The 26,118-nt window shown below is 34.5% G+C and overlaps 1 protein-coding gene across 3 annotated transcripts in view; it reads right to left on the bottom strand.

Moving 5' to 3' along the window:
* Positions 1-26,118, bottom strand: part of KCNN2 (potassium calcium-activated channel subfamily N member 2) — a 165,914-nt gene that overhangs the window by 125,242 nt on the left and 14,554 nt on the right. For all 3 annotated transcript variants that reach the window (XM_031968455.1, XM_031968442.1, XM_012541133.3), the window contains exon 4: positions 5,804-6,222. In XM_031968455.1, the coding sequence (XP_031824315.1) occupies positions 5,804-6,222 (419 nt within the window). The remainder of the gene's footprint in view (positions 1-5,803; positions 6,223-26,118) is intronic.

Here is a 26,118-nt window from a genome sequence, read left to right as displayed (position 1 = left end):
AAGAGACAGATTAGGGAGTAAAACCCTTCCTGGTGGAGAGCATTATAAGTAAATAACTAAAGAAAGCAGGAGATCCCAGGAGGCTAACTGAGTAGTTCACTTAGATTAATTGCAGCGAAAGGTACAACTACATGAGAAGTATACAAAGAACTTCCAAGTCCTATTAAGTATCAGAAGAGGTATTCTCTTTTGCCACATGTATGTCCTGTACATGTGCCTCACTATCACTGTACTTTAAGTATGAGCCCACTTTTTCTATAGATGTTTGTAATTGTGGGAGCAGATGCTTTTGTTCTTGGGGAAGAGGGGAAAGTTTTAACAATATTTTTACTATTAAATTTACTATTAAATGCCTTTGATATAGGCATTTTTTTTTATCTAGTAGCTTATTGTTAATGAGGAGTACAACACTGGGAGCTTATAAGCTAAAGCAGTAGAAATAGTCAGTAGGATATTAGATTTATCCCTAGAAGAGAGGCTAATTACCATCCTCTGGGGATATTATCTATTTGTGTAAATGCAAATTAGAGATACACTGTAGGGCACTGAGTATAGGACATATTTGAGTCTCTTGTACATTCAGTTATTCCTGGAAAGATTTTGCATTTAGTACTCCTTTTTTCATGGATTTATTAGGGAAAAATTAGTATTTTTTTTCTTCTTTTGTTTTAGATCTGAATAAGACAGTGGTTTTCTTATGTGTTTTCTTTTTAAGTCAGATCAATATTGTTGGTATATACATTTAAAATTTTTAAATATTTAAATATTATATTAATATTGTTAATTAATATAATATTAAATAAATAATTAAAAAAATTATTAATATTTGTTGCATTTCTTTGTCCATTACAAGTGTTATAGCTAATATGAGTAGCATGGGTTTTGCTTTCTTAAAATACTGGTGCCTAGAAAATTTTGTGCCTTTTTATATTATTTTTTTCTTTTTTACCTATAAGCAGATATACTTTCTTTATGGTAGTATAAGTCCAGACAGTTTTCCTAAAATTCTTATGGGCTACAAGTCCATTGAATAATGTTGCCTGTTGGTTGTATAATAAATCTCAAGGGCTTTTTGAGGAGTGGTTCACATCTCTTTAGTGCTTTTATGTTTCTCTTTTAAGTTTACCTACTTGTCCTACTGAGAACTGAATTAGAGTTCTATTAAGGATCATTTATGGAAATTTCAGGATCTCTGTAGTACAAGAAAGCAGAGGAAATTTTTGCTTGCAGCTCCACTGGGATTACCCTACATGTTAAAGGCTCTCAGGAGATGTTTTAGTATAACTGGTATATGAAAGAAAAAGATTTTCTAACTTCCAGTTATATTGCTCTATATGCTAAAAGGAATCATGGATGAATTTCAACCAGAACATCTCACCTGAGGGGCAGTAGAAATGAATTCTAATAGACCCTAAGTCTCTTATGTTTTCTGAAAGCTCAGCAGGGACTAGGATTTCCTTTCTAAGGGGAAGCTTGATTTCTTTTCCTTTTTCTATTCTCTATATTGTTTAGGGACAGCCTTTGCAAATATCAAGGCAGATGGTGAATTATAAGAACTTTGTAACTTTGTATAAGAATTGTATCACCACAAATTTCTCAACTAAATTTCTTGAAAAAGTTGTCAACATTCACTTCCTGTGAATGTTCTACTTTCACTTAATCCTTAACTCATGGCAATTTGGATTCTAACTTTATCACTCCACTAAAAGGCTCACTTATCAAAGTGATTAATAATATTTATTAATTACCAAACCTAGTCTTTTCTCAATATTTATCCTTTTCAATTTATCTGCTGTATATTTTCTCCTCTCTGGTTTTTTTGTGACACTTCTTCTCTTCTAGTTTTTCCTTAGTTCATCAACCACTCCACAATCTTAACAACATTCTGTCTCTTCGGTCTTATTTTCTCCCTCTACATTTTTCGATAAGTAACCTTATCAACTCTTTTAGGTTTAACTATGATCTCAATCTATATGATCTATTATATTCAACTCTAGTTCTTTCTAGAACTTCATCAATTACCTAGTAGACATTTTAAATGGAAGTATTCTAGTAATATCTCAAACTTAACATATTCAAAACAAAATTCATTTTCTTTTCCTCCAAATTCTTTCTTCTAAACTTCTCTATTTCTGTCCAAAACACTATCATCTTTTCAGGCTCCCAGTTAGATAGTCTCAGCATAATCCTCAACTCCTCTTTCCCTCATTCCACATATCCAATTACTTGTGAAATCTTTCCATTTTTACCTTACTACATACCTAAAATCCAAACCCTTTTCTCCACTCACACAGTTACCATATTAATTCAGCCTTCATTATCTTTCACTTAGATTATTTTAATAGCCTAATTGATTTCATGCTCAATCTCTAGCCTAACTGTCAAAATAATTTTCATTAAATGCAAATATGAATGCATTAGTCAGGTATTTATTCATCTTCTTGTACTCTGCTTTTCAGCCAAACTATCCTTCTCACTGTTACACACATAAATTGAGACTCCATCTGCTACTTTTCTCATCCCTAGAAGACATTCCCTCCTTTCCTGTAGTTTATAGAGTCCCCCTCTTCCTTTTAAGACAAAACTGAGTCATCTTTTTCATCAAGCTGTTTTTGATCACCTCAACTACTATTGTTTTCCTCTCTCCCAAATTACCTGATACTTTAAAGTAAATTATTTATGCTTTACATAATTACATATGTAATTTTCTCTCTCATTAGAATGAATTAGAATGTAAGCTCCTTTAGACTGCATCTATTTCCTATTTCAAGCAAATACAGGGCCTGGCACACATTAAACATTTAATGTCTATTAATTGATTGCTTTCTCAAGAATCATTTGTGTATTATACCATTGTATACTTCTTTGAAACTTTAATATAAGGAAAAGAAATTTCTTTAGAATTGAGATACTGCAAATTGATTATTCTCAAAGGAATCCTAAAGACTTTTAAAAAATACTTGAGTTATAATATGGAAATAGGTTTTACATGATTGCTTGCTACTTTAGGAAGGGGGGAGGAATGTGGAATGAGTGAGAAAATTTGGAAATCAAAATTTTATTTTAAGAAAAGAATGCTAAAAATTGCTTTTTGTATAATGGGAACAAAATAACATTAAAGTGTTTTAAAAAAAAAAAAAACCAAAACCAGCAGTGAGGTATCCAGTCAATCAATGAATGATAATTATATATCCTTTTAAATAGTCTTAAGATGAAACATTTATTAATTTTTTTAAAAAAATACATGAATTATGAGAGAAGTGCTTTGTCAATTTGAAAAAAAATATGTAAATTTTTATTATTATCAGAGGCACTAGTGAAGCAGGAAAAAAAATTATTAGTATTGTAATTGTAAGACCATAATCTGAATTTGGACTTCACCCTGAATTAGCTGTGCAATGTTGGAAAATTGAGTACTCAACTTCTCAGTGACTCAGTTGTTTTTCTTCTATAAAATGGGGCTAATTAATGTTGTTATTAATAAAGAATAGCCATTCTCTTCAACAATGAGATGATTCAAACCAGTTCCAATTGTTCAGTAAGGAAGAGAATCAGCTACACCCAGAGAAAGAACTATGGGAAAGGAGGGTGGACCACAACATAACATTTCCACCCTTTCTGTCATTGTTTGCTTACATTTTTGTTTTCCCTCTTAGGTTTTTTTTTCTTTCTTCCTAGATCCGATTTTTCTTGTACAGCAAGATAACTGTATAAATATGTACACATATATTGAATTTAACATTTACTTTAACATATTTAACATATATTGGACTACCTGCCATCCAGGAGAGGGGGTAGGGGGAAGGAAGGTAAAAGTTGGAACAAAAGGTTTTGCAAGGGTCAATGTTGAAAAATTACCCATGCATATGTTTTGTAAATATATATATATATATATATATATATATATATATATATATATATATATATATGAAAGAATTGCCAAATCCTACTATAAACACACATTTAGTGTATAAGTGTATATAATTATGCATGGGGGACATGATTTGTCTTAAATTTCTTAATTGTAATTAGGTTTCTACTGAATAGTAAAAATATCTCTTGAATCCCTCTCCTTTCCATCATCAGGCATTTTCACTGACTGTCCACCATGCCTAGAACTCTCTTCTTCCTCTACCCTTATCTTCTAGATTCTCTAAATTTCTTCTAGTCTCAGCTAAAATTTCAAACTTTTCCTAGTCCTTCTTAATCTTAGTGTATTCTCTCCGAGATTATTTCCAATTTATCACTGATGCATAGACATATACAGAGATATATATAGATATATCCTGTTTACATATAGCTGTTATAGTTTATCTCATTCATTAGACAAGAGTTCTTTGAGAGCAGGAACTGTCTTTTTGCCTTTTTTTTATCCAGAGCATTTAGCACAATGCCTGCCATAAAAGTGTTTATTAAGTGATTGTTGATTGACTATGAAACCACATGGTTATAGGATTATTTTTAAACTGTTTTTAAAAGTCTAACTATGGCTATCTAAACAGGAATGTATTATATTTTAAGAATATAGGCTGCAAAAATAAGAAGGGAATTCTCCATTTCTTCAATTTTAAGGTCTCTATATCATCACAAAACATATAGAATTAATTTTCATATACTTATTTCTTTTGTCTAAATTTTTTTTTCTTTTGGTCCAGCTGTCATAACTAAAATTGAAGAACTATGCAAAGTTCAAAGGTATTTAACTTGACATCCTACTAACTTTTCTCCATACAAAAGCAGCAATAGTAAATTATTTCAAAGTTATTTGCAGAGGTTTTCCTGTCAGTAAAGATTTTTCATTTTTAATATTAGTATATACCACTCTTCCACCTCCAAACTTTACAGAATTCAAAACTGTAGTTAGAAAAGAGACAAAAATATTAATTTTCTTCAGATACTACAGCTAGAGCCCTATCAATTGAGCATAAATGTAAAAAGTTTAACACATCATAGTTCCCAATTGGCTGTTGCCTCTCCTCTAAAACAAAGGAGGAACAAGAAAAAACTGTATTGAACTAATAGATATAGGCCCAAACTTCCAATGTGGTGTAACCAAAAGATTATTGAACAACTGCAGATCTTAGATACCTAATCTTTAAAATAGGGCTAAGATCATATGTATTTGAAGAAAAGGTTAGAGGATTACCTTTTAAGTCAAAGATTTTATGTACTTCCCAGAGACAGGTTTAATTCCTAACAACCTCTTAGCTTTCACAGATAACCTAAGGTTCCTGATCTAGTCTACAGGAGGAGATGGTCCTTCTGGATAGGGTTGCTTCCATCTATTGGAAATCAGTAAACCTGGAAAATGGCTAACTTGGATAAGTTTTTTATAGGACATACCCACAGTGGCCACAAATATTACAGGCAAAATTGCATTGGTGTGCCTGGGATCATGAGGACTAGGGAGATTCAACACTTCTTTTAAACTAGTTTTTCAGGGAAAACCAAATTTATATGTTCCATAGCCATAAACCATGGCACCGATAATAAAAGTAATCTTTAAATAGAAACTACATGTAGAGTAAGTGATAAAAAAACCACATACACATTCATGATGAGATTATCATAAACCATATAACCAAATATATGCATCTTGAAAGCAGTTTGTTATGCTTATTTTTTTTAAAAATAGCACATACACACCTAATATCTAGAATCAAGAAGAAATTTTTTGAGAGAATGGTGTGAAGAGCAACAAAAGGAGGACTAAATGTACCTGATTTCTGGCACCTAATTTTTGTTTCTTTTTACAGGGAAACAATTATATACTAAATATTCTCATGGAAAGAAATTAACTTACCTTTCACAGGCTCGGACAGTCCATGCAGCAATTATCCATAAGGAGATACTAAAAACCAGCAGTACAGTTCCTGGACATATAGTCATTAAAGTCTTCATAACAAAACGTGTATTGAAGTTTATTTTATTAAGAGCTCCAATGCTTCTAGAGGAGGCATCAGTGAAAAGTTTGCTATGTAAAAGCATAACTCTGGCAATAAGATAGAGTCTTAAGAACATTGGTATAGACAAAATGATATCCACATCAGCAGTTGTTGTGGATGAGGTATAGGAGAAGGCAAGCCGGGCTGTCCATGTGAAGGTATAATTCCCAGGTATGGGATGAATAGCACACACCAGTATTTCCAAACAGATGAAAAAAATACGTTCATAAGTCATGGCTATTCTCCAGTCATCTGCTCCATTGTCCACCATGAACAACTGAAAAATAAAGTAGGGAAAAAAAAAACCATTTTCAGTATGGAAGAAATGGTTAACAGGCATATATTTTTAATACAAATGAGGTAATCATTAACAGAGTTCTAAAATACAGAAATATCTAATTTATTATTATTTTTTTTTTTTGCTGAGGCAATTAGGGTTAGGTGACTTGCCCAGGGTCACACAGGTAGGAAATGGTAAGTGCCTGAGACCAGATTTGAACTCAGGTCCTCCTGATTTCAGGGCTGGTGCTCTATCTACTACACTAGCTAGCTGCCCAGAAATATCTACTGCACTAACTAGCTGCCTAGAAATATCTATTTTAAAAAATATACAAGTGAGGATAGGGGATGATTGATTCATTAATTTGATTGACCTGCTTCATCCTAATAATTCATTGTATAAAAATATTCTAGTGAGTTCTTCCATAATTGGTCCCAGTAAGGGACTCTTTTCTACCTTGGAACCAATAAGTTCTTCTAAAATTGCAAATACATTGCCTTCTTATTGCTCAACCACATCTGACTCTTCATGATTCTATGGACTTGTCTATGTAGTTTTCTTGGCAAAGATACTGGAATGTTTTGCCATTTCTTTCTCCAGTGTGTCACCATTTTGCAGATGACAAACCGAGATAAAGAAGGGTTAAGTGATTTACCCAGGTTCACAGATCTAGTAAGTATCTGGGACCAAATTTGAACTCAGGTCTCCCTGATTCCAGGTCTGGTGCTTTTATTTACTGAATCACCTAGCTGCCTCCATATACATTATCTTCTCCTTGTTAAATCTGTGATTGGATTGGATGGGCTGTTTCATTTTATTTTTGTCAGATCTATGGATTTCATTGGTTTAGGAAACTCCTAGTAAGACAATTTCCTCTACCAATAGAGTCAATAACTGCTCTGCAATTTATATTCTGTGGGTTGCTTGAGGTACTAAGATGTTAAATGACTTTCTGATTTAGGCATCAGTATGTGTCAGAGACAAATCTTGAATCCAAATATTCTTAATTCTACTAAGACCAGTTGTATCCACTGTGATCTGCCATACAAGTTATGTTTTAGCTCTCAAAAGTACATTTAAGTCCCTATATTCCTTCCAGGCCTAAATCAAGTGCTACTTCTTCCCCAAAACTTGTCTTGATCAATATCCTACTTTCTACCTCTACTGACAATATTTTCTTCCACCTCAAATTCCAGATAACAATTTGACTGAACATTTTCTTTGAACTTATTACCTTCTATCACTGCTTGGTATTTACTTGTATACAGGGGAATCTCCTAAACTAAATTACAAATACCTTGGTTTATCTATTTTTGTCAGTCAGATAATCATTTAAGTGTTTACTATACACCAGTTCAGTTTTTTAGTTGTTTTTCAGTTGTATCCAATTCTTTGTGACCTCATTTGTGGTTTTCTTGGCAAAGATACTGAGGCTAGATTTGAACTCAGGAAGATGAGAATTCCTGATTCCAGGCCTGGCATCTATCTACTTAACTTCCCTATTAATGTAGTACTCCTTATCAATCATTATTTTAAAGATGGGGCAAAAAGAAAGGCAAGAACTTGATCCAGAAAATGGTCCCTACCCTCAAGAAGCTCAGATTCTAATGGAGGAATCAATATTCAAAAACTGTGTGTGTGTGTGTGTGTGTGTGTGTGTGTGTGTGTATAAGACTTTTTTGGCTATTTTTCAATCATGTCCTGTTATGGGCCAGAACTCGGAAACAAGGATTCTTACAGTCAAGTCAGTGGAATTCATAAAGATAATAGTTGTTTAGCATGGTACTTAATAAGTTCTCTAATTCAATACATGTACTTAGTACTTAATAAAGTTCCACAAGATTCACACCTATGATAAGAGAGCATAGAAGCTCAGGCAAACACAGCCAGAATCAGAACAAGGGAAGACAGAGAAGTGGTGGTGGTCTTCCTGCCTCCCCCACAGAAACCAAGACACATTCAGGAGGACCTCAAGAAAGCTGGCCCGGCCCCAGGCAAGAAGATAATAAAGGATTTGGACTTTAACACTTGGCTGTTCCATGTGGTGATTATTCTGAACTGAAATGAAGGTTGCTCCCAGAGACCCCAAGAAAACCCAAAAGAGAACATTACAGTGTCCAACTCTTGGTGACCCATTTGGGATTTTCTTGGTTAAGATACTGATGTGGTCTGCTATTCCCCTTCTCCAGCTCATTTGACAGATGATGAAACTGCGGCAAAAACAGGATTCAGTAATTTACTTAGGGGTACATAGCTGGATTTGAAGAGAAGTCTTCCTGACGCCAGGTCTGGCACTCTTAACCACTGTATCACTTAGCTGCCCTACAAGCAAGATTATATATCACAGAATCTCTTGTGTGTGTCCTGTCTCTCCTCTGACATATAATCACTCTGATACTGGCCTTATTGCCTTGCCTGGATTATTCCAATAGTGTTCTGGTTAGAATTTCTGCCTGAAGTCTCTCCCTACTCCAGTTCATGCTTCACTCAGCAATCTTCAAGCACGGGTCTGACTGCCTCCCTCCTCAATAATATCTGACAATTCCCTATTCAGCATCAAATATAGAATCCTATGTTTGATATTTAAAACTCTTCATAATCATGAGCCCTTCCTACAAAGTTGTCTTGTGCTTTACTCCTATCCAGGTACTTTACAATCCAGCAGTACTAGCCTTCTTGCTATATCTCACATACTTCTCTATCTTTCTCATCTAAATATGTGTTATAATACATGTATAATGTGTTGTGTCTGTTATATATATTCTTATGTATATTATACATATATGCATCATAATTACTATGCACATATTATATATGTTATATACCTCTAAATATGCAAATATATATAATTTATACATATATACATTGTATTTTTATGTGTGTGATATATACATATATTGTATATACATATGATATAAGAAGAAAGAGATGTTATAGCAAGTATAGACAAAGAGACAAGTCTTAGGACAAAGTCTTGGGGAACATCTACAGTTAGTGGAAAAAAAAAATCAACGTGGTTAGACAGGCATGAGGGGAATCAGGAGATAGAAGTTTTATAAAAGCCTAGAGAAGAAAGAGAAAGCAGGAGAACATGCTCAATGGTGTCAAAGGTTTCAGAAAGGTCACGAATGAAGACAGAAAAGATCATTAGAATTAGCAGTTGATGATGCTGAGTGAAATGAGCAGGACCAGCAGATCATTATATACTTCAACAACAATACTATATGATGATCAATTCTGATGGACGTGGCCATCTTCAAGAATGAGATGAACCAAATCAGTTCCAGTAGAGCAGTAATGAACTGAACCAGCTACACCCAGCGAAAGAACTCTGGGAGATGACTATGAACCACTACATAGAATTCCCAATCCCTCTATTTTTGTCTGCCTGCATTTTTGATTTCCTTCACAGGCTAATTGTACACTATTTCAAAGTCCGACTCTTTTTATACAGCAAAACAACTGTTTGGACATGTGTATATATATATATATATATATAAAATTTAATTTATACTTTAACATATTTAACATGTATTGGTCAACCTGCCATCTGGGAGAGGGTGGGGGGAAGGAGGGGAAAAGTTGGAACAAAATGTTTTGCAATTGTCAATGCTGTAAAATTACCCATGCATATAACTTGTAAATAAAAAGCTATAATTAAAAAAAAAAGAATTAGCAGTTGAGAAATCACTGGTAACTTTGGAAAAGCAAATTTTAGTTGAATCATGAAGTCACCAGCTAGATTATAGAGAGTTTATTAGAGAATGAGAAGAAAGGAAATAGTGGTACTGAATGTAGAAAATTCCCTAGGAATTTAGTCAAAAAGGTATAGAAAGATATCTAGTGAAGATAGTTGGATCATTTGAGGATATTTTAAAGATGGAAGAGGGGGAATGGGAATGTTTGTATGTAACAGGGAAGCAAGCAGTAGATAGAAAGAGATAGAAGATTAGCAAGAAAGTGAAGGTGATAAAGGATTTCTCTCTCAGAGAAGCTGAAATGGGATATAGCAAGGGTTGTACAGGAGAAGGAAATGTTCATATGAGCTGTGAAGAGTAGCCAACCAAGTGCGAGGAGATGAAAAGGAAGAGGGGAAAAGAGAGTGCTTTTGAAGAATGACTTCAATATTTTCAGTGAAGTATGAGGTAAAGTCTTCTGCTTAGTAGGTGGATTTTGAAATTACTACTGGAGGTTTGAGGAAAGATGAAAAGGTTTGCAGTACTGACTGTGATGGGTAGAAGAACAAAGCAATTAGGGTGGTTTAATAAGATTGAATTGCTGTATAATAAGTTTAGTTGTAAATTATAACATTTGCAGTAGACTTTGCCAGCACCATTTTTATTTACTTTTAAATATATTTCATTAATTAGTTGTCACTGGATAAACTCCAAGATAGACCTCACTATTTTAAATTCTTTTTTATAATGAATTACACTGCAGCAGGAATTTAAGACATTTAATTAGTAAAGTGTGACATATTTTACTAATTATTGTCTCAATGAAACTTATTTATGGCAACTTAACCTACATTCATAGTTTACACACAAATGTCAGGTCACATTTCAGAACAGCATTAGGATCTCGGCCATCATCTTTCCTCAGATTACTATTACTAGCTATGAAAATTAACTCATGACTAATCCTGTCATGTTTATAAATTTGCTGTAAAAACTTTTTTGGATATTAAGAAATAAAAATGGCCCCAGAGATTTATGATGGTAGACTTCTAAAATTAGATAACTGGTCAGCCAACATTTGCTAGGTAAAAATGTAATGAAAAGGAACCTGATACCTCCCTGGGCAGTTTATATTGCCTTTTTGGATAGCTCCAATTGTTAGGAAGGTGTTTTTTTTTTTTTTTTTAACAGCAAACTTAAATTTGCCTTTTTTGCATCTTTTACCCATTACCCTTCATTCTTCCCTGTGAGATCAATTAGGAGTAAAATCTCTCTTCCATGTGACATTCTCCTTTAAAGACACCTATCATGTTCCCCACATCTCTAATCTCTTCAAATGATCTCATGGCATGTCTTTTACCATCCTTGATGCTTTCCAACTTAACAATATTCTTAGTAAATTGTAGCATCCAGCACTAAATACAATACTTGAGATGTGATCTGATCAGAATTGAATGTTATTTATAGCATGACATTAATGACACTAAGTTTACATTTACATAATGCATTAAAAGTTTACAAAGTTTTAAATTTGATATTTTGATTTTCATGACAACCCAGAGAGGTAGGAGACACTATTATCACTATGAAGAAAAAGAGATTAAGAGATGTTAAGTGATTTTCCCAGGTCATATTGTTAGTACATGTTGGAGGCTGAATTTCAGTTGATATCTTCCCAAGTCACTATATTTATTATACCATAATGCTTAAAATTAAAAATAAAAAAGATTTTCTAAACAATTATGCCAGAATGTATACATATAAATGAGCTTGATTCTTCAAAATAGTCATATTAAAATTTATACAATAGTTCCAATATCTTTAAGGACTCATCATTTGGAATTTATTATTTACAGGCAAACTGGTATAGCTGAATAATGAATTTAAAGTTCCAAATTCTGCCTCTGCTACTTAGCAAACTACTTCATTCCTTTATGTGACTCAGTTTTCTCTTCTTTAAAATGGACTAGATGATCTATAAGATCTCTTTCAGATCTATAAGATCTCTCAATCTATTAACCTATGATCCATGTCTGGTATGCATTTTTGTGATATTATAGAGTAGTTGGCCTCTAAGAAACTTCCATCTCTAAAAGACTTATGAACCTATTTAATTTTTTCTCATAAAAATTCTGTTTAAGTATAAAGAAATCATAGAAGTTATGCAAAATCAAATAATTTAGGATAAGAACTTGAGTTAATATTAAAATTTGGAGCATTCAGACCAATTTTGAAGGTATATTTTGGTTTACCTAAGAGATGTGTTACCAAAGAGAGTCATAACAAGTCAGGTTTTCTTATTGATTTATATTTCTAAAATCTATTATCTTTTTATCTGGATTATCTCAATTAACAATGCCCTAGTGATATGGGGAAAATTACTACTTAAGAATTCCAAGTAAAATTAAAAATAATTTTTAAAAATTTGGGAAAAGCCATAGATTAAGCTATAGTGACACAAAGAATAAGAAATATACATGTCATCCAATCAATCAAGAAGTATTTATCTGATGTTTATTTATTATTGTTTGGCTATATCTGACTCTTTTTGTGGGTGACTCCATTTGGAGTAGGTTTTCCATTTCCTTCTCCATTCATTTTACAAATAAAGGAAACATTAAAGGATAAGTGACTTGCTGAACTGGGATTTGAACTCAGGTTTCCTGACTCCAGGTCTGAGTTCCATTCACTACCACCTATGTCCCAAGCATTATTATGACACATAGTAGGTATCATGCATTGTGCTAAGAGCTAGAGATACAAAGAGAAGCAAAAAACCAGACTGTTCTCCTAAATCATTGAAGAAAACATACAAAATCTTTGTGCCGGACTTAGGGGAAAATGTCTTCCTAGAAATAGGAAGCTTAGAGGTCAGAGAAATGTATCATGCAGAATTGTATAAATAAACTTAGACTCAGCCTGATTCTACCCCAAAGGGAAGTCTTTAATATTATAAACTTCCACCCTTACCCAGATATTCAAATGAGATTAACTACAAGGAAATTTGTTTTGGTCATTTCAGTTGTCAGACTCTTCACAACAGCATTTGGAGTTTTCATGGCAAGGATATGGAGTGGTTTGCCATTTCTTTCTTTAGCTTATTTTATAGATAAGGAAATTGAGGCAAACAGGATTAAATGACTTGTCCAGAGTCACATAGTTACCAAGTGACTGAGGCCAGATTTGAACTCAGGAAGATGAATCTTTCTGATTGCAAGCTCAGCACTCTATCTACCCTACCACACCTGTCCAATTATAGGAAAAATAAATACTTAGAATAGACTTGATCTTGGTTGACATCAAGGTAAACTCTAAAGTTAGGCTATTTTCACCATTTTATCACCTAATCTTCTGACTCTATTACTTAACCTCTGAAATAAGGAAAATGGTTGAGCAGCCTTAGCAGACAGGCTCCTTTTGCCACACTTCTATAAAGCTGTGAAAAACCTTATATAGGTATGAATCTTTCTGTTCTGTAGCTGTTAGCTACCCAGAAATTTCCCATCTGCTGATGCTAAGTAAACTTTTTTTGTTTTCTAGCCTTGCCTCTTACTGATCTTTGGTCAAACTTTTAGGTGAGAGGAGTAATTCTCCAAGAGGATTTGGGTTGAGAAATGTCCCATAGTTCTAACAGTCTAATGGAGGAGATAATATGCAAACAATTAAAATATGCAAGAATAAAATCAGGGATAATCCCTGGGGAAGGCACTAAAATAAAGAGCACTGGGAAAAGCTTCTTGCTAAAGGCCAAACTTTAGCTAAGATTAGAAGGAAAGTGGGAGGTAGAGATGATGTGAAAGGAGAGAGTCCCAGGCATGGAACAACCAGTGAAAATGCTGAGATTTGGGAGATCGAAGGTTGTCTACCAGGAACAGCAAGATCAGTATCACTGGATTTTGGTGTATGTATAGAGGAGTAAAATGTAACAAGATTAGAAAGGTAAGGAGCTAGGTTATGAAGGGCTTTGAATGAAAAAGAATTTTATATTTTATCCTGGAGGTAATAGAAAGCTACTGGAATTTATAATAAACATTAAGTAGTTAATATAATAGAACAGGGTTGAGAGAGTGTAGAAAATAAAGGGTCAAAAGAGAGAAAACAAAAGAACTTGGAGGTTTGAAATCAATTGAGAAACATTTATAAAGCACCTGTGCTTTCCTTCCAAGCACTGTGCTAAGTATTGTGTATACAAAGAACAGTAAAGGTCAGATTTAAATGAAGGAGGTGTACAAGGTCACCTGTCTCATTTTCCTCTCCAGAGCTATCTGGTCTAGTGGCAAAATAATAAACCAAGATTACTGGAGATGGCCCTGGATGAAATGGGAGACCTTGGTCTTTTTAAGCTAAAGTCTTCAACAGGTCTCAGTTTGACTGAGACCACACCTATTTAGTGATTAAGGTTGGATAGCAACTGAGGCAAAGAATCTCCTCTTTCACCTAGTCCAAAAAATAAATTCTAAATAAATAAATCTGGGAGGGGGTTAGGGTTTCCCTCAGTTAAACTGAAACCTGTTGAAGACCTTAGTTTGAAAAGGCCAAGGTCTCCCATTTCATCCAGAGCCATTTCCAGTTGTTTGATCTATATCTTGCCACTGGAACCTGATGGCTCTAGAGGGGAAAGTGGGGCAGGTGATCTTGCATAGCCCCCCCCCCCCACTTCAATCCAATTCACTTATATATCCAGTATTCCAGAATGAAGGGCAAACAACAAAGGACAGATTCTACTGATAGGGTATAGCTTCTAGGGGAAATATATCAATAATTTTGAGATTCCCTGACTTTAGAGTGCTTTTTCTGTTCTAACAATCCATCCATCAATGATTGTAAAAGTCTTCTGGCCTAAGAATATAATAATATTTCTTCCCTTAGACTTTAGGAAAGATATATTAGTGATACTAAAATTCTCTGACCTTAAGAGTACTATTGTTCTAACAATCTGTCTGTCAATGATGCTAAAGTCTTCTGGCCTTAGAATAGTCCTACAAACATTACTGATAGACAGATAATCTATTGGTCAGTGATAGCCAAGTTCCTGAGACAATAGTGAACAGACTACCCATTAAACCTATCTGAAAGCCATAAAATTAGCAAATAAGTAACATGAAGTTCTGGTCTAACTGTCCTATAAATCTTATCTTCTTGTTCTTTATTCTTTGCTAAATTCTTTTGCAACTTAGTCCACTTCAATTGGCATTACAATTACAGAAAACTTTGCCCCCTCACTTGGAAATGGGTTCAAGCCTACAAATTCTTTTGAGAAACTTCACAACACAGGTCTGAGGCCCCCAAACTTTTGGGGTCCCTTCTAAACCTTAACTTTTTTTTTTTTTTTTTTTGCTGAGGCAATTGGGGTTAAGTGACTTGCCCAGGGTCACACAGCTGGGAAGTGTTAAGTGTCTGAGGCCAGATTTTGAACTCAGGTCCTCCTGACTTCAGGGCTGGTGCTCTATCCACTGCACCACCTAGCTGCCCCATCCTCAATATTTGGTGGCCTGTACAGGGAGAGCCTGGCATCCTCTGACTTGATTCCCTCCTTGTCCCTCTCCACTTTATTCCCCAGAGTCCTGAATGTATTTCAATTGTGGGAATTGCTAACAAGATCAATATAGATCAAATCCCTCTGCTAACTCCTCCTATCTCAGATCAGATTAAGAAAAGAAAATTCTAAAGAACTCTAGGTAAATTCAAATTCTGCCTCAGTTGTAGAAATAGAAGAAGCAGCAACAGCCATGGAGAGCTCACGCAACTTTGCCCAAACACCTCCCCAACCCAGCTTCAGGGAATGTGGATGGAGTGAGAGTCAGGCCCCATTGTCAGCATTCCCTGAGCCCTTGCATGTGAAACTACCATCAAAGAAAGATCCTGGCACAGTCATCCCAGTCTTCAGCAGATTCTGTCCAGCAACTGTTGCTACCACCCGGATGACAGTGTGAGGTGAGAAAGCCAGTTGGTCTCTGCACTTGGTAAGCCCACCACTCTCTGTTTCAGTTGCAGAAATATACTAGCTATGTAATTTGTGACAAATTATTTTATCTCTGCCCAATTTTATGATTTGTAAAGAGAAATAGTAATGGTTGTTGTGAAGATCACATTTCTGCAAAAGTGCTTAGCATAAAACATGCTATATGAATGTTATATGCTTTATTGGATATAATTGCTTTATATTTGATAACTTTGTGGATTTTTAGATGTGACCAATATACAATGCCAATGTTGAGATAAATGTATGTGTAAAGTAATTTGGAAGCAAATTCAACTAAATTAAAGCCTCCCCAAGACTTGGAGGATAGTGCATAGAGGAAAGAGAATCTCTTTCTCTTTCTTCTCTCCTTCTCTGACTGCAGCAGGGATACATGGACAAAGAGGTGAGAGGGAGAGAAAGAAAATATATTCAGTTAGGTGAAATTTGTTTTTGAGACATGATAGTAGAAGCAATAAAGCAGCTCTAATCAAATCCCATTAAATGGATATTTGCATTGATAGTATTAATAAAAAATTTAAGAGTTTGGGAACTTTAGGAAAACAGAAGAGCAGTTTGCTAAGACTCAGGCCACAAACAGCCTGCTTTTGAGATATCTAGAGTCAGATTTCTGAGGCTCCTGTCACTAAAATTGGCACTTTAACCCTTTCCTGGCTCATTTTTGTCTAGAACATTTAATTAGAATTTAGGAAAACTAAAGTTAATTTTAAAATCTGTACTATCTCAATTTTAAGAATTGTCTTGTTTTCTTCCTAAAACAAAAGGACAACTTATTTAAGGGAAGACTATTTGGCTAGTAGGAAAATTCTGAAATTGTTAACTAAGTTATTTGGAATTATTGTCACTATGTTAACCTAAAATTGGTACTTACTGTGTATGGAACAGGAGGGATGAGGTGAAAGCCTTACCAGTTCATCTCCAAGAATGAAGTGTGCAACACCTTTTTCCCTTTCACAGTGGGGAGAGGTATCAAACATCACAGCCCATGAAAACAAACACTAAGAATAATTGGGGTGGGAAACAGCAAGCTTAGCCCCTTCTCTGGAGTATCTATTAACCCTGCAGCTTAATTTGTAAACTTGCCAGTTTTCTTGAAACCATCAGATAAACCTGAGATTAGGATGTATAGTTCCTAAACAAGGAATGTGTTTACTAAAAATCTTTAAGCTTGTTTAATGATTAATCTTTTGCAGCAGTATAAGTTTAAATATATAAACTATGTTAAACAAAATCTCCTATGGGTGTAAGTCCAGGTAAACTTTTAAAAATAATGTATTTATTCCTAAGCTGTGATTAGTAGAATTTATTAGAAATAAAATCTCTTAGGGATGTAACTCTTTTGAGATTTGAATATGCCTGATCATGAAGTCAGTAATCCACCATTTGAGAAAAATGCCATAATTTACTTAAAGGAATGCCTTCCTGAACTGCCATAGGTGGATAACTTATCTGGGCAAGAGTTGAGAGGACAATAATCTTAGCTTTTGCTCAAGGTGGGAGCCCCTCTGACTCATTTTCCCAGTTCTGTTTCTTTGTTTCCCATCTGATTATTCCTGAGAATGGTATGTGTTCTCAGTTTGAAGCCTGAAGGACCAATTTTGATGCACTGATAATCGTATCCCTTCTTTTTCCTCTTATATCAAATTTTTATAATCAGAGCAAATGGTCAGTAGAAGACATGAGCCCAGTACAAGTACCCCAGGGGACACAATGGTTTTCTACCTTAGATCTTAAAGATGCTTTTTTTTTTTGCATCCCATTGCAATAAAGACTCACAATTTCCTTTTGCCTTTGAAGAGGCAAATCCAGAGGAACGATGATCCCCATTAATTAATATGGACAGTCACATCCACAGCATGGAGGTAGCTCAGGGCTTCCATGAGGGCCCTCACATATCTGGACAGGCCTTGGCTATCCAGTATGTAGATGATATCTTGATTTGCAGCCCCACAGAGAAGTTTCTCTGACAGCAGCTATAAAAACTCAACTTCCAGGACTCCCCAAGGCTATTAAGTTTCTTTGTCTAAAATTCCACTTTGCCTATCAGTCTATTAAGTATTTGGGCCATGAATTAATTCCCACCTCTGTTTTGTTCATAGCCCAGAGGAAGCAGTCTTACTACTTACTCCCTAAACCTTCCTCAAAGAAACACCTGTGTACTTTCCTGGACATGGCTAGAATTTATACCTAACTTTAATTATTGTCAAGGCCTATAGAATTCTATTCAAAGTCCTGACACAATTCCCCTCCAATGGAGGCCCTGGCCAGGACGAGGATTTAAGACCCTGAAAGCTAAACCAATCTCTCAATCCCTGGGACCCTATCCCAGACCCCTTGTTTACTTCTCAAAGAAACTTGGTGTTTTGGGGGTGACCCTCCTGGCCTAGAGCTAGCTGCCACAGCCTTTCTAATTGAGGAAGGTTCTAAGTTCAACAACCATTGGAGGTTCTAACTGCCCAGCAGATTCACAGCATATTTGCTTTCACCAAAACTTTAGAACTGAAGGAATGAGAGTGAACATCTATATTGACTCCAAATATGCCTTTCATGTTTTGCATGCTCCTGGGGCTCTATGGAAAGAAAGGGGAGTTTTGACAGCAAAAATTCCCCCATTAAGTATGCAGGGGAAGTTCTATAATTATTGCAAGCTGTCAATGGACCTAGAGAGGTTTCTGTTATGTTTTATAAAGAACACCAGAAGGGGTGATTCACTTCACCCCCCCAAAAAAAACAGTCTTGCAGCTGCCGTGCTGCTGCCTGTTTGCCTCTGACCATGGCACCTCTAATTCCCCAACTCCTACACCCTCATGTAGATCCCAGAAGCAAGCCCTTTGCTAAAGAAACTGGGTATACCCTTTTTCCTTCTGCATGATTTCAAACACCTTCAGGCCAATTTCTAATCCCAGAGGCCAGCCGGTGAGAATTTCTCATTGGTCTAAACTAAGATACTGGTTGGAAAACAATGCTCTCTAAATTCCTTGTGAAACCTCTTTTCACTGTTCACAAACTAAGAGAAATAATTAAACAGATGTGTCAGTCCTGCCCAGTTTGTGCCCAGGTAAATTCTGAAAGGGTTTTTAAACCCCCCTTTTTCTAAAGCCCACCCAGAGGAAGGGTATATACCCAGGGAAGGACTGGCAGATAGATTTTTACACATATGCTCCCTTGGAGGGACTTTAAACTCCTTTTGGTTTTTGTTGTCACTTTTACTAATTGAGTAAAAGCCTTCTCTTATAAGACTGAAAAGGCTCAGAGGTTTTTGCTAATGGAGATCAAACCCATTTAAGCTTAATTATCTCCACTCTGCATATCATCCTCTCTACCCAATGCTTAACTCCTTTTAATATTATGGTGCTTACACCCTAGGTCGTCTGAACACTCCTTTCACTGTGTCTAATGCCATACTATTTTATCCATTACCCCTACTCTTTTGAGGAGACAAAAGCAGGAATTTGGGAGAAATGTTCTTTGGTATTTACCCTAGGAAAAGTTGTCTAGATGACAGACATTCATGACAGCCTTGTCTAACCCCACAGTCTTCCTCTGGGGGGGAGGGGTTCCTGGTTATTGTCCCTAGTAATCCCTATACTAACTCCACTTTTAATTATTCTACTTTTGTTCATATTTGGTCCCCTTCCTTTTTAACCTACTTTGAGATTTGTTTCCTCCAGACTCCGAGCTATGAACCTCCCAGTATTTGTTCAACCTGAATACCATTGTCTAAATCAGTGGTTCTCAAACTTTTGTTTTCAGTATCTTTATCCTATTAAAAAATTATTGAAGATCTCTCCAAAGCATTTTTGTTTATCTAGGTTATATTTATAGACATTTACCATATTGGAAATAAAAAACTATTTTTGAATTTGTAGACCCTCTAAAAGGGTTTCAGAGATCCCCAGGATTCTCAAGACCATACTTTGAGAACCACTGGATGATTCTTCACTCAGTACCCCCAGATACTGCTGCTATCTTCAAGTTGTATGTCTCCCCCTCCTCAGTTTGGACCCCACTACAGCTCTACACCCCTTATCAGCATAAAATAGCTCCAGAAGATGAGATCTCCAACCCTTTGTCCCAAATGAATTTGGGGGGTCAAACTGTTTGAGAAGGGAAAAATGAAAGGGTATAGCTTCTAGAGGAAATATAGTAATAATTTTGAAGTCCCCTGACCTTAGAGAGCTTCTGTTCTGATAATCTGTCCATCAATGATTGTAAGGGTCTTCTGGCATAGAAATATAATAATATTTCTTTCCTTATACTTTAGGAAAGATATATTAGTGATCCTGAGACCCCCCTGACATTGGAGTGCTATTGTTGTAACAATCTGTTAGTCTTCTGGCCTTAGAATAGTCCTAGTCAGTTCTACATTACTGACTAACACAGAAAATCTGTTGGTCAGTGATAACCAAGTTCCTGAGACAATAGTAAATAGACCACCTCTCAAACTTACCTGAAGGCCATAAAATTAGCAAATAAGTAACATGAAGCTTTGGTCTGACTGTCCTATAAATCTATCTTCTTGCTCTTGGTTTTTTGCTAAATTCTTTTGGAATTTAGTCCGCTTCAATTGACATTACAATTACAATAAACTTTGCCCCTTGACTTGGAGATGGGTTCAAGCCTGCAGACACAGGTCTGTGACCCCAAATCTTTTGGGATCCTTCTGAACCTCAATACTACTCTCAAGAAGCTAATAGAATCATGGGGGAGACAATATAAACAACATAAAAACAAGCTATATGCAGGGGGAAATGAGTGACAAATTAAAAGCCATCAGGAGATGGGCCTTGAAGGAATTAAGGGAATTACGGGTGATTTTTGAGAATTGGGGAGACATGGGCATATTTGCAGGTAATAAAGAAGCAACCAGAAGACAGGAAAAGACCTAGATCAGGAATACAGGGGACAATTTGAAGATGGGAAAGAATGAGATCGCCTGTATTTATAAAGGGGATTATTTTAGCAAGAAGGGCCACCTGGTTACATGAGACAAGGGTGAAGGAAAATACTAGCCAAAAGCATAGGGTGAAATGAAATGGGGAAAAAGAAGTTCTTGGTGAAAGACCTCATCATTTTTTTTTTCAGTTCGGAAGGCCTAAAGTAGAGGGATTATACCTGGATTATAGAATCATGAAAAACGTTGGTATTCATACTGATAGCAGCTGGTAAACCCGTTGATTCCTGAGTCCTCCTACATAATGATTGCATTTGGGAAGTAAAAAAAGAGATTCCTGTCAGATGTAGTTATTAGATTGGAGGTTTCCATTTAGTAAGAGAGAGAGCCTGGTAAAAGGCACCAGATTTGAAGAGGTGTGTTTTGGGTTTAGAGTAGAGGACAAATTAGTATTCACTTGCTACTTCTTATTTAACAGATCCTCTGGTCCTGATCTGTTGCCTCACTTAAACCTAGGGTTATCTGAGAGATCTCTTCTTAGGATATCTGCTTCTAGACTCTACAGTAGCATACCTTGACCTTGACAAGCTCTACTGTGATAAGATATATCTAGCTAGAAGGCATCTATTTTATCTTTATAAAGTAGTATCTTTACTTTTTCCATTTTTAGACTGTCATTTAAACTTGTATAGAAGTGAACAATTTGCTGGAACTGTCACAGTATCACACTGTCCAGTGCTTATTAACTAGAAGGAGAACAAAGAGTCAATTTTTTAAATGGTTAATGGAATAAAGCAGTTTTTACAGAGGATAGTAGAAATAAGGAGGAATGAGATAAAGAAATGTAGCAGAGGCATGCACATATATTTTAGCTAAATTCAAATAACTGCTGAATTATTCATACTTTCCCCCTTTATTAGTTTGAATAATGGACATCAATCACTGCCCAATCACAAATAATTTTAGTAGGTGAAAATTCCTTTTAAACAACAACAAAAAAATCACCAGTAAGTAAGCTGAAATAAAATGTCACTTTGTATGCTTACTTTATGTATGCAAGAATATATGAAGATTATTATAAATCTTCAAATTCTTCTTATTAATGTTGATGAGATTTGGTAGCAATTCACATGTGAAGAAGTCACAATGGCTTTCTCTTTGCCAAAAGGTACATTTATTTAAGAAAAGAGGTTTTAGACAAAAGGAAGAGGTAAAATAGACACCAGTAGTAGTAAATATGAAATAGATTTGGGAGAGCATATAGTAGGCAAGTAAAGTAGTTTATAACAATTAACAAGGGAAAAAACAAATTCCCTAGGGCAACTGACAATTAACCAGGAGAAAAGGAATATACCATGAGGTAGGAGTATGTCATTGATTGGCAGGCTAAATCCATAGAGTAGTTTAGCACTCTAAAAGAGTTAATTAAACTACAAGAAGGAGAAAGACAGCAGGAGGCACCGGGGAGAGAATGGGAAAAAAAGACATACCCAGGCAGAACACTATGGCAAACCTAACTCTAAAGGGATTCAGGAAAGATGGTCTAGGACACAAACAGATTTATAGTGGAAATTTAACCTGGCGATTTGACATAGCTTGCATTTCTGATTGGATATATTAAGGTAGAGGTTACACAAGATCTCCACAGGATGGGACTGTAAGGCTGAGCTGATCCCCATCAATGTTCTTCCCTGCTTGCCTCAAGAAGTAACTTAGTACCTTAGACTCTCCCTGCCAACTCGATCTAGTTATCCGGGACTTCAGATTTAGCTGAAAACTCCTAAGTGAAAACAAATTCTAAAATCTTCCCCCCGCAAAAAAAAAATTAAATTTAAAAAAATTTCCATAAAATTACAAAAATATGGTAGAAAGGGACTCTTTTAGTACTAGATATATACTTTAATGGAGTGCTTTTTGAACATCTACTTTTCTATTCTTTCCAAAAACTTAATTCTTCATAATAGTACTTCATATCAACATATCTATTGTTGATTTTTTTCTTTTATCTTAAAAGAAACTTTCACCTGCTAAAATAATTTATGACTGGGTATTGATTGATGTCCATCACCCAAACTAATTGGGGGGGAAGCACGAATAATCCAGAAGTTATTTGAATTTAGTCAAAATACACACTCATGCCTTCGTAGTTTCTTTCATTCAACCTTATGTTCCCCCTTCCTTACAAAAACTGCTTTATTTCATTAGCTATTTCTTTATTGACTTTTTTTGTTCTCTTTCTAGTTCATACCTTACAGGAGGTTTCCAACAAAGAAAGATTTCATTTATTATCTAGTTTTAATTAGCTCTGTAGTTAGCCAACAAATTTCCACCTATGCAGTTTGATGATAAAAGGGTAAAAGTCTTTGTTGCTTGAGAATAAATATGTTAATTATTCATAACCAGTAAATAACGGATTTGATAATAACTTATAAAAATAAGGATATTGAGAAAAATACTAAAACTAGTTTCTATATTTTTCCCGAGTTAGTATAAAAGTGCAAAGAACAACATTAGAAACTTGAATTGCTTAGAAATTGCTATTACTAAATGAGATTGGTTTTAGAGAATCAGACATCCAGACCAGAATTATAAAAAAAAAGTTTCCTAGGTTCTTCTCTTCTTCTATATGTACACAAAAAAACACATATTGAAGAGTTAAAACTTAGCCATGAAAATGATCTGAAAAATCGAAATAATATATATATATATATATAGTAAATAGGAAAGAAAAATATCTAAAATACGACATTTTTCCAGCTTTAAGAGAAAAACGGGTAGCCAGACATAAGCTTTTTTCAAATATTACAGGAATCTGAAAGACAATGGCTTTTATACCAATGAAATTAAATATAGTAGTAGGGAGTTCTTTCTGGAATGGAAACTGTTTCTTTAATAAATATCTGAGAAGCTCCCCTTTACACTACAAATATATAAAATGTATATGTTTATGTATAAATATCTCTCTCTATATATATACACATACACATATATATTTATAGATAATGTGTATGTATTTATACACAGTCAATTCTCAATAGTCACATGTTTAATTTTCAGTATTCTTGTGATTTTTATTAGTAATCTCATTTTCATTGTCATATTGGCAATCTAGCATATAGTAGACAAGGAAAAAAGAGAAACAAGAAGCTCAAAAGTTTGTGGAACAGCTAATATCCCACTAGGCACTTCACTGGTCTTATTTACTCTTCTTTTATAAAGAGCTCCTTTGCATTTGTGGCTTATTTTCACTGTTTGCTTCTGAAATTCATATATTTGTATTGCAGTTTATGTTCCCAAAGCATAATGCAAATTTTTGGGCTTTAAGTTCAAGTGTACAGCCAGTGATGTGGCTTAATGAAAAAATAAAGATCCTAAAAAGGCTTCCTACCAGAATGCTACAGCTGCTATTGCTGTGTTTGGAGTTAATGAATCAATGATTAGTTATATCTTGAACAGGAAGTAGATTTCTAATGAGAAAAAATGTTTTGCATGTTACCAATTTAATTTTTGTGTACTACATTTCATGAATTATTTTATGTGTCAGGAAAAGTACATATGATTGAAATTAATGTTTTGTTATAAAAAACTGTATGCAGAAAGATGAATTTTTGGCAATCTCTAGTGAAAGACTACAGTTTTTGTTGATTCTAACCCCTACTTCTCATAGGTTCAATGTATCAATATTTGCATTTTTTACATTTGTGCTGTTTTTTAAAACACATATATGAAAATTGAAGAATGATTGAGTGTGTGTATATGTGTGTATGTGTGTGTGTGTGTGTACATTTTCATTAAATATCTTGTTTGATACTGAAAAATGAGATTAATAAAGATCATGAGAGAAGGGTAGTTTTAGAGGAATCAGAGTAAAACTAAAACACGCCATCTTTTCAACATTAACATTAAAATTTATGTAATATTGCATGCAAAATCAATAGATAAATTCAAGCTTTTAAGCCATCAGGTCCTTTAGAATAGATTCAGCTTAAAAATATACTAACGGTAAATGACAAAAAGCATTCAAGTTTTATTAGTTTATTTAATATTAACTTGATAGATTTCTTAGCTGATAGAATGAAGCTAAATCAGTTTTCCTTAAATGTCATTATCAAAAGAAACATTTAAAAACACTAGATACATTTCAAAAGTTAGGCCTTTTAGCATCCTTGCACATATATATGCAATGTAATTAGGAACATATTCAAAATGATAGCATAATACTTTAAGGCTTATACAGTGTTTATAGATATTTTTTGAACTGATCTCTACAACAAACCTATCAGGTATATACAGGTAAGAAGCTAAGAACTCACTTGGTTATTTTATTTTATTTTTAAAATTGATGGTCTTTGGGCAATTCAGTGCTTAAAAAAAAAGCCCAATCTGCCCTTCCCCTACAAATTATTCAGTAAAACCTTTGCTTTTAAACTTTAAGAGTTTAATCATCAAAAGTATTCTTAGTATTAAAACAGAAGCTATATTGGATAGCTAAGAAAAAAATACTAATCTATGCCCATAATGACAAAAAAATTGAGAATTTATACCATTTGAAATAATTGTATTAAATCAAATTTATAAATGTAGTATTGAGCATAGAATTACATCAGTTTCTTATAATGGAAAAAGAGGCAGCTAGAGCCAGGAAGACTTGGGTTTGAGTTTTGTTTCTGACATGTTTTAGCTGTGTGATTATGGATAAATCCCTTAACCTCTTAGTTTCTGAGATAATCTCTTAAAAGCATAAATTAAATTTTACTATCCATTTTTATTGTTAGTGAGAGTTTACTCACTAGGAATTACCTGCACTGAGAAAATCAAGTTTAGGCAAAATAAAACAGAAACAAACAAACAAAAAAAACCCACTCACACAAAATTTAATTAATCAGCAAAAACAGTACGAATTCTAATGGCTAAGATTAAGTGATCTAAAAAATACTTTGTCCCCAAAGCTGCTTAATTTAATAACAGACATTAATTTGAATTTTGAGAAAACTAACAACTACTAGTTGTACTAGTTTTATCTAGTAAAATGTCTCCTTTCAAACCTTTTAGTACTTTGCAGCTTTCTTAAAGTAGTGTGTGTTTTATACTGTGAGTTAACTTGCACATAAATTGCAATAAGTTAATATGCATGTTTATTTTTTCTAACTAAAAATTATCAGCTCCTTGTGATCAGAGCCTTTGTCTTAGAACACTTAATACAGTGGCTCTAGTTAGCAGTCAATAAATGCTTTTAAATGAATAAGAGAATGATTAATGCTTACAAGTTACTTCAGCAATGTTTTTAAAAAGTATGGCTGCAGGAATTTTTTTTTCAATCTATTAATAAAAGGGATGAGATG

The sequence above is a fragment of the Sarcophilus harrisii genome, chromosome 1 (assembly GCF_902635505.1).
Source record: "Sarcophilus harrisii chromosome 1, mSarHar1.11, whole genome shotgun sequence".
In the NCBI taxonomy this organism is placed as follows: domain Eukaryota; kingdom Metazoa; phylum Chordata; class Mammalia; order Dasyuromorphia; family Dasyuridae; genus Sarcophilus; species Sarcophilus harrisii.
The sequence above is the reverse complement of the archived record's forward strand: the minus strand, read 5'-3'. Positions and strand labels throughout refer to the sequence as shown.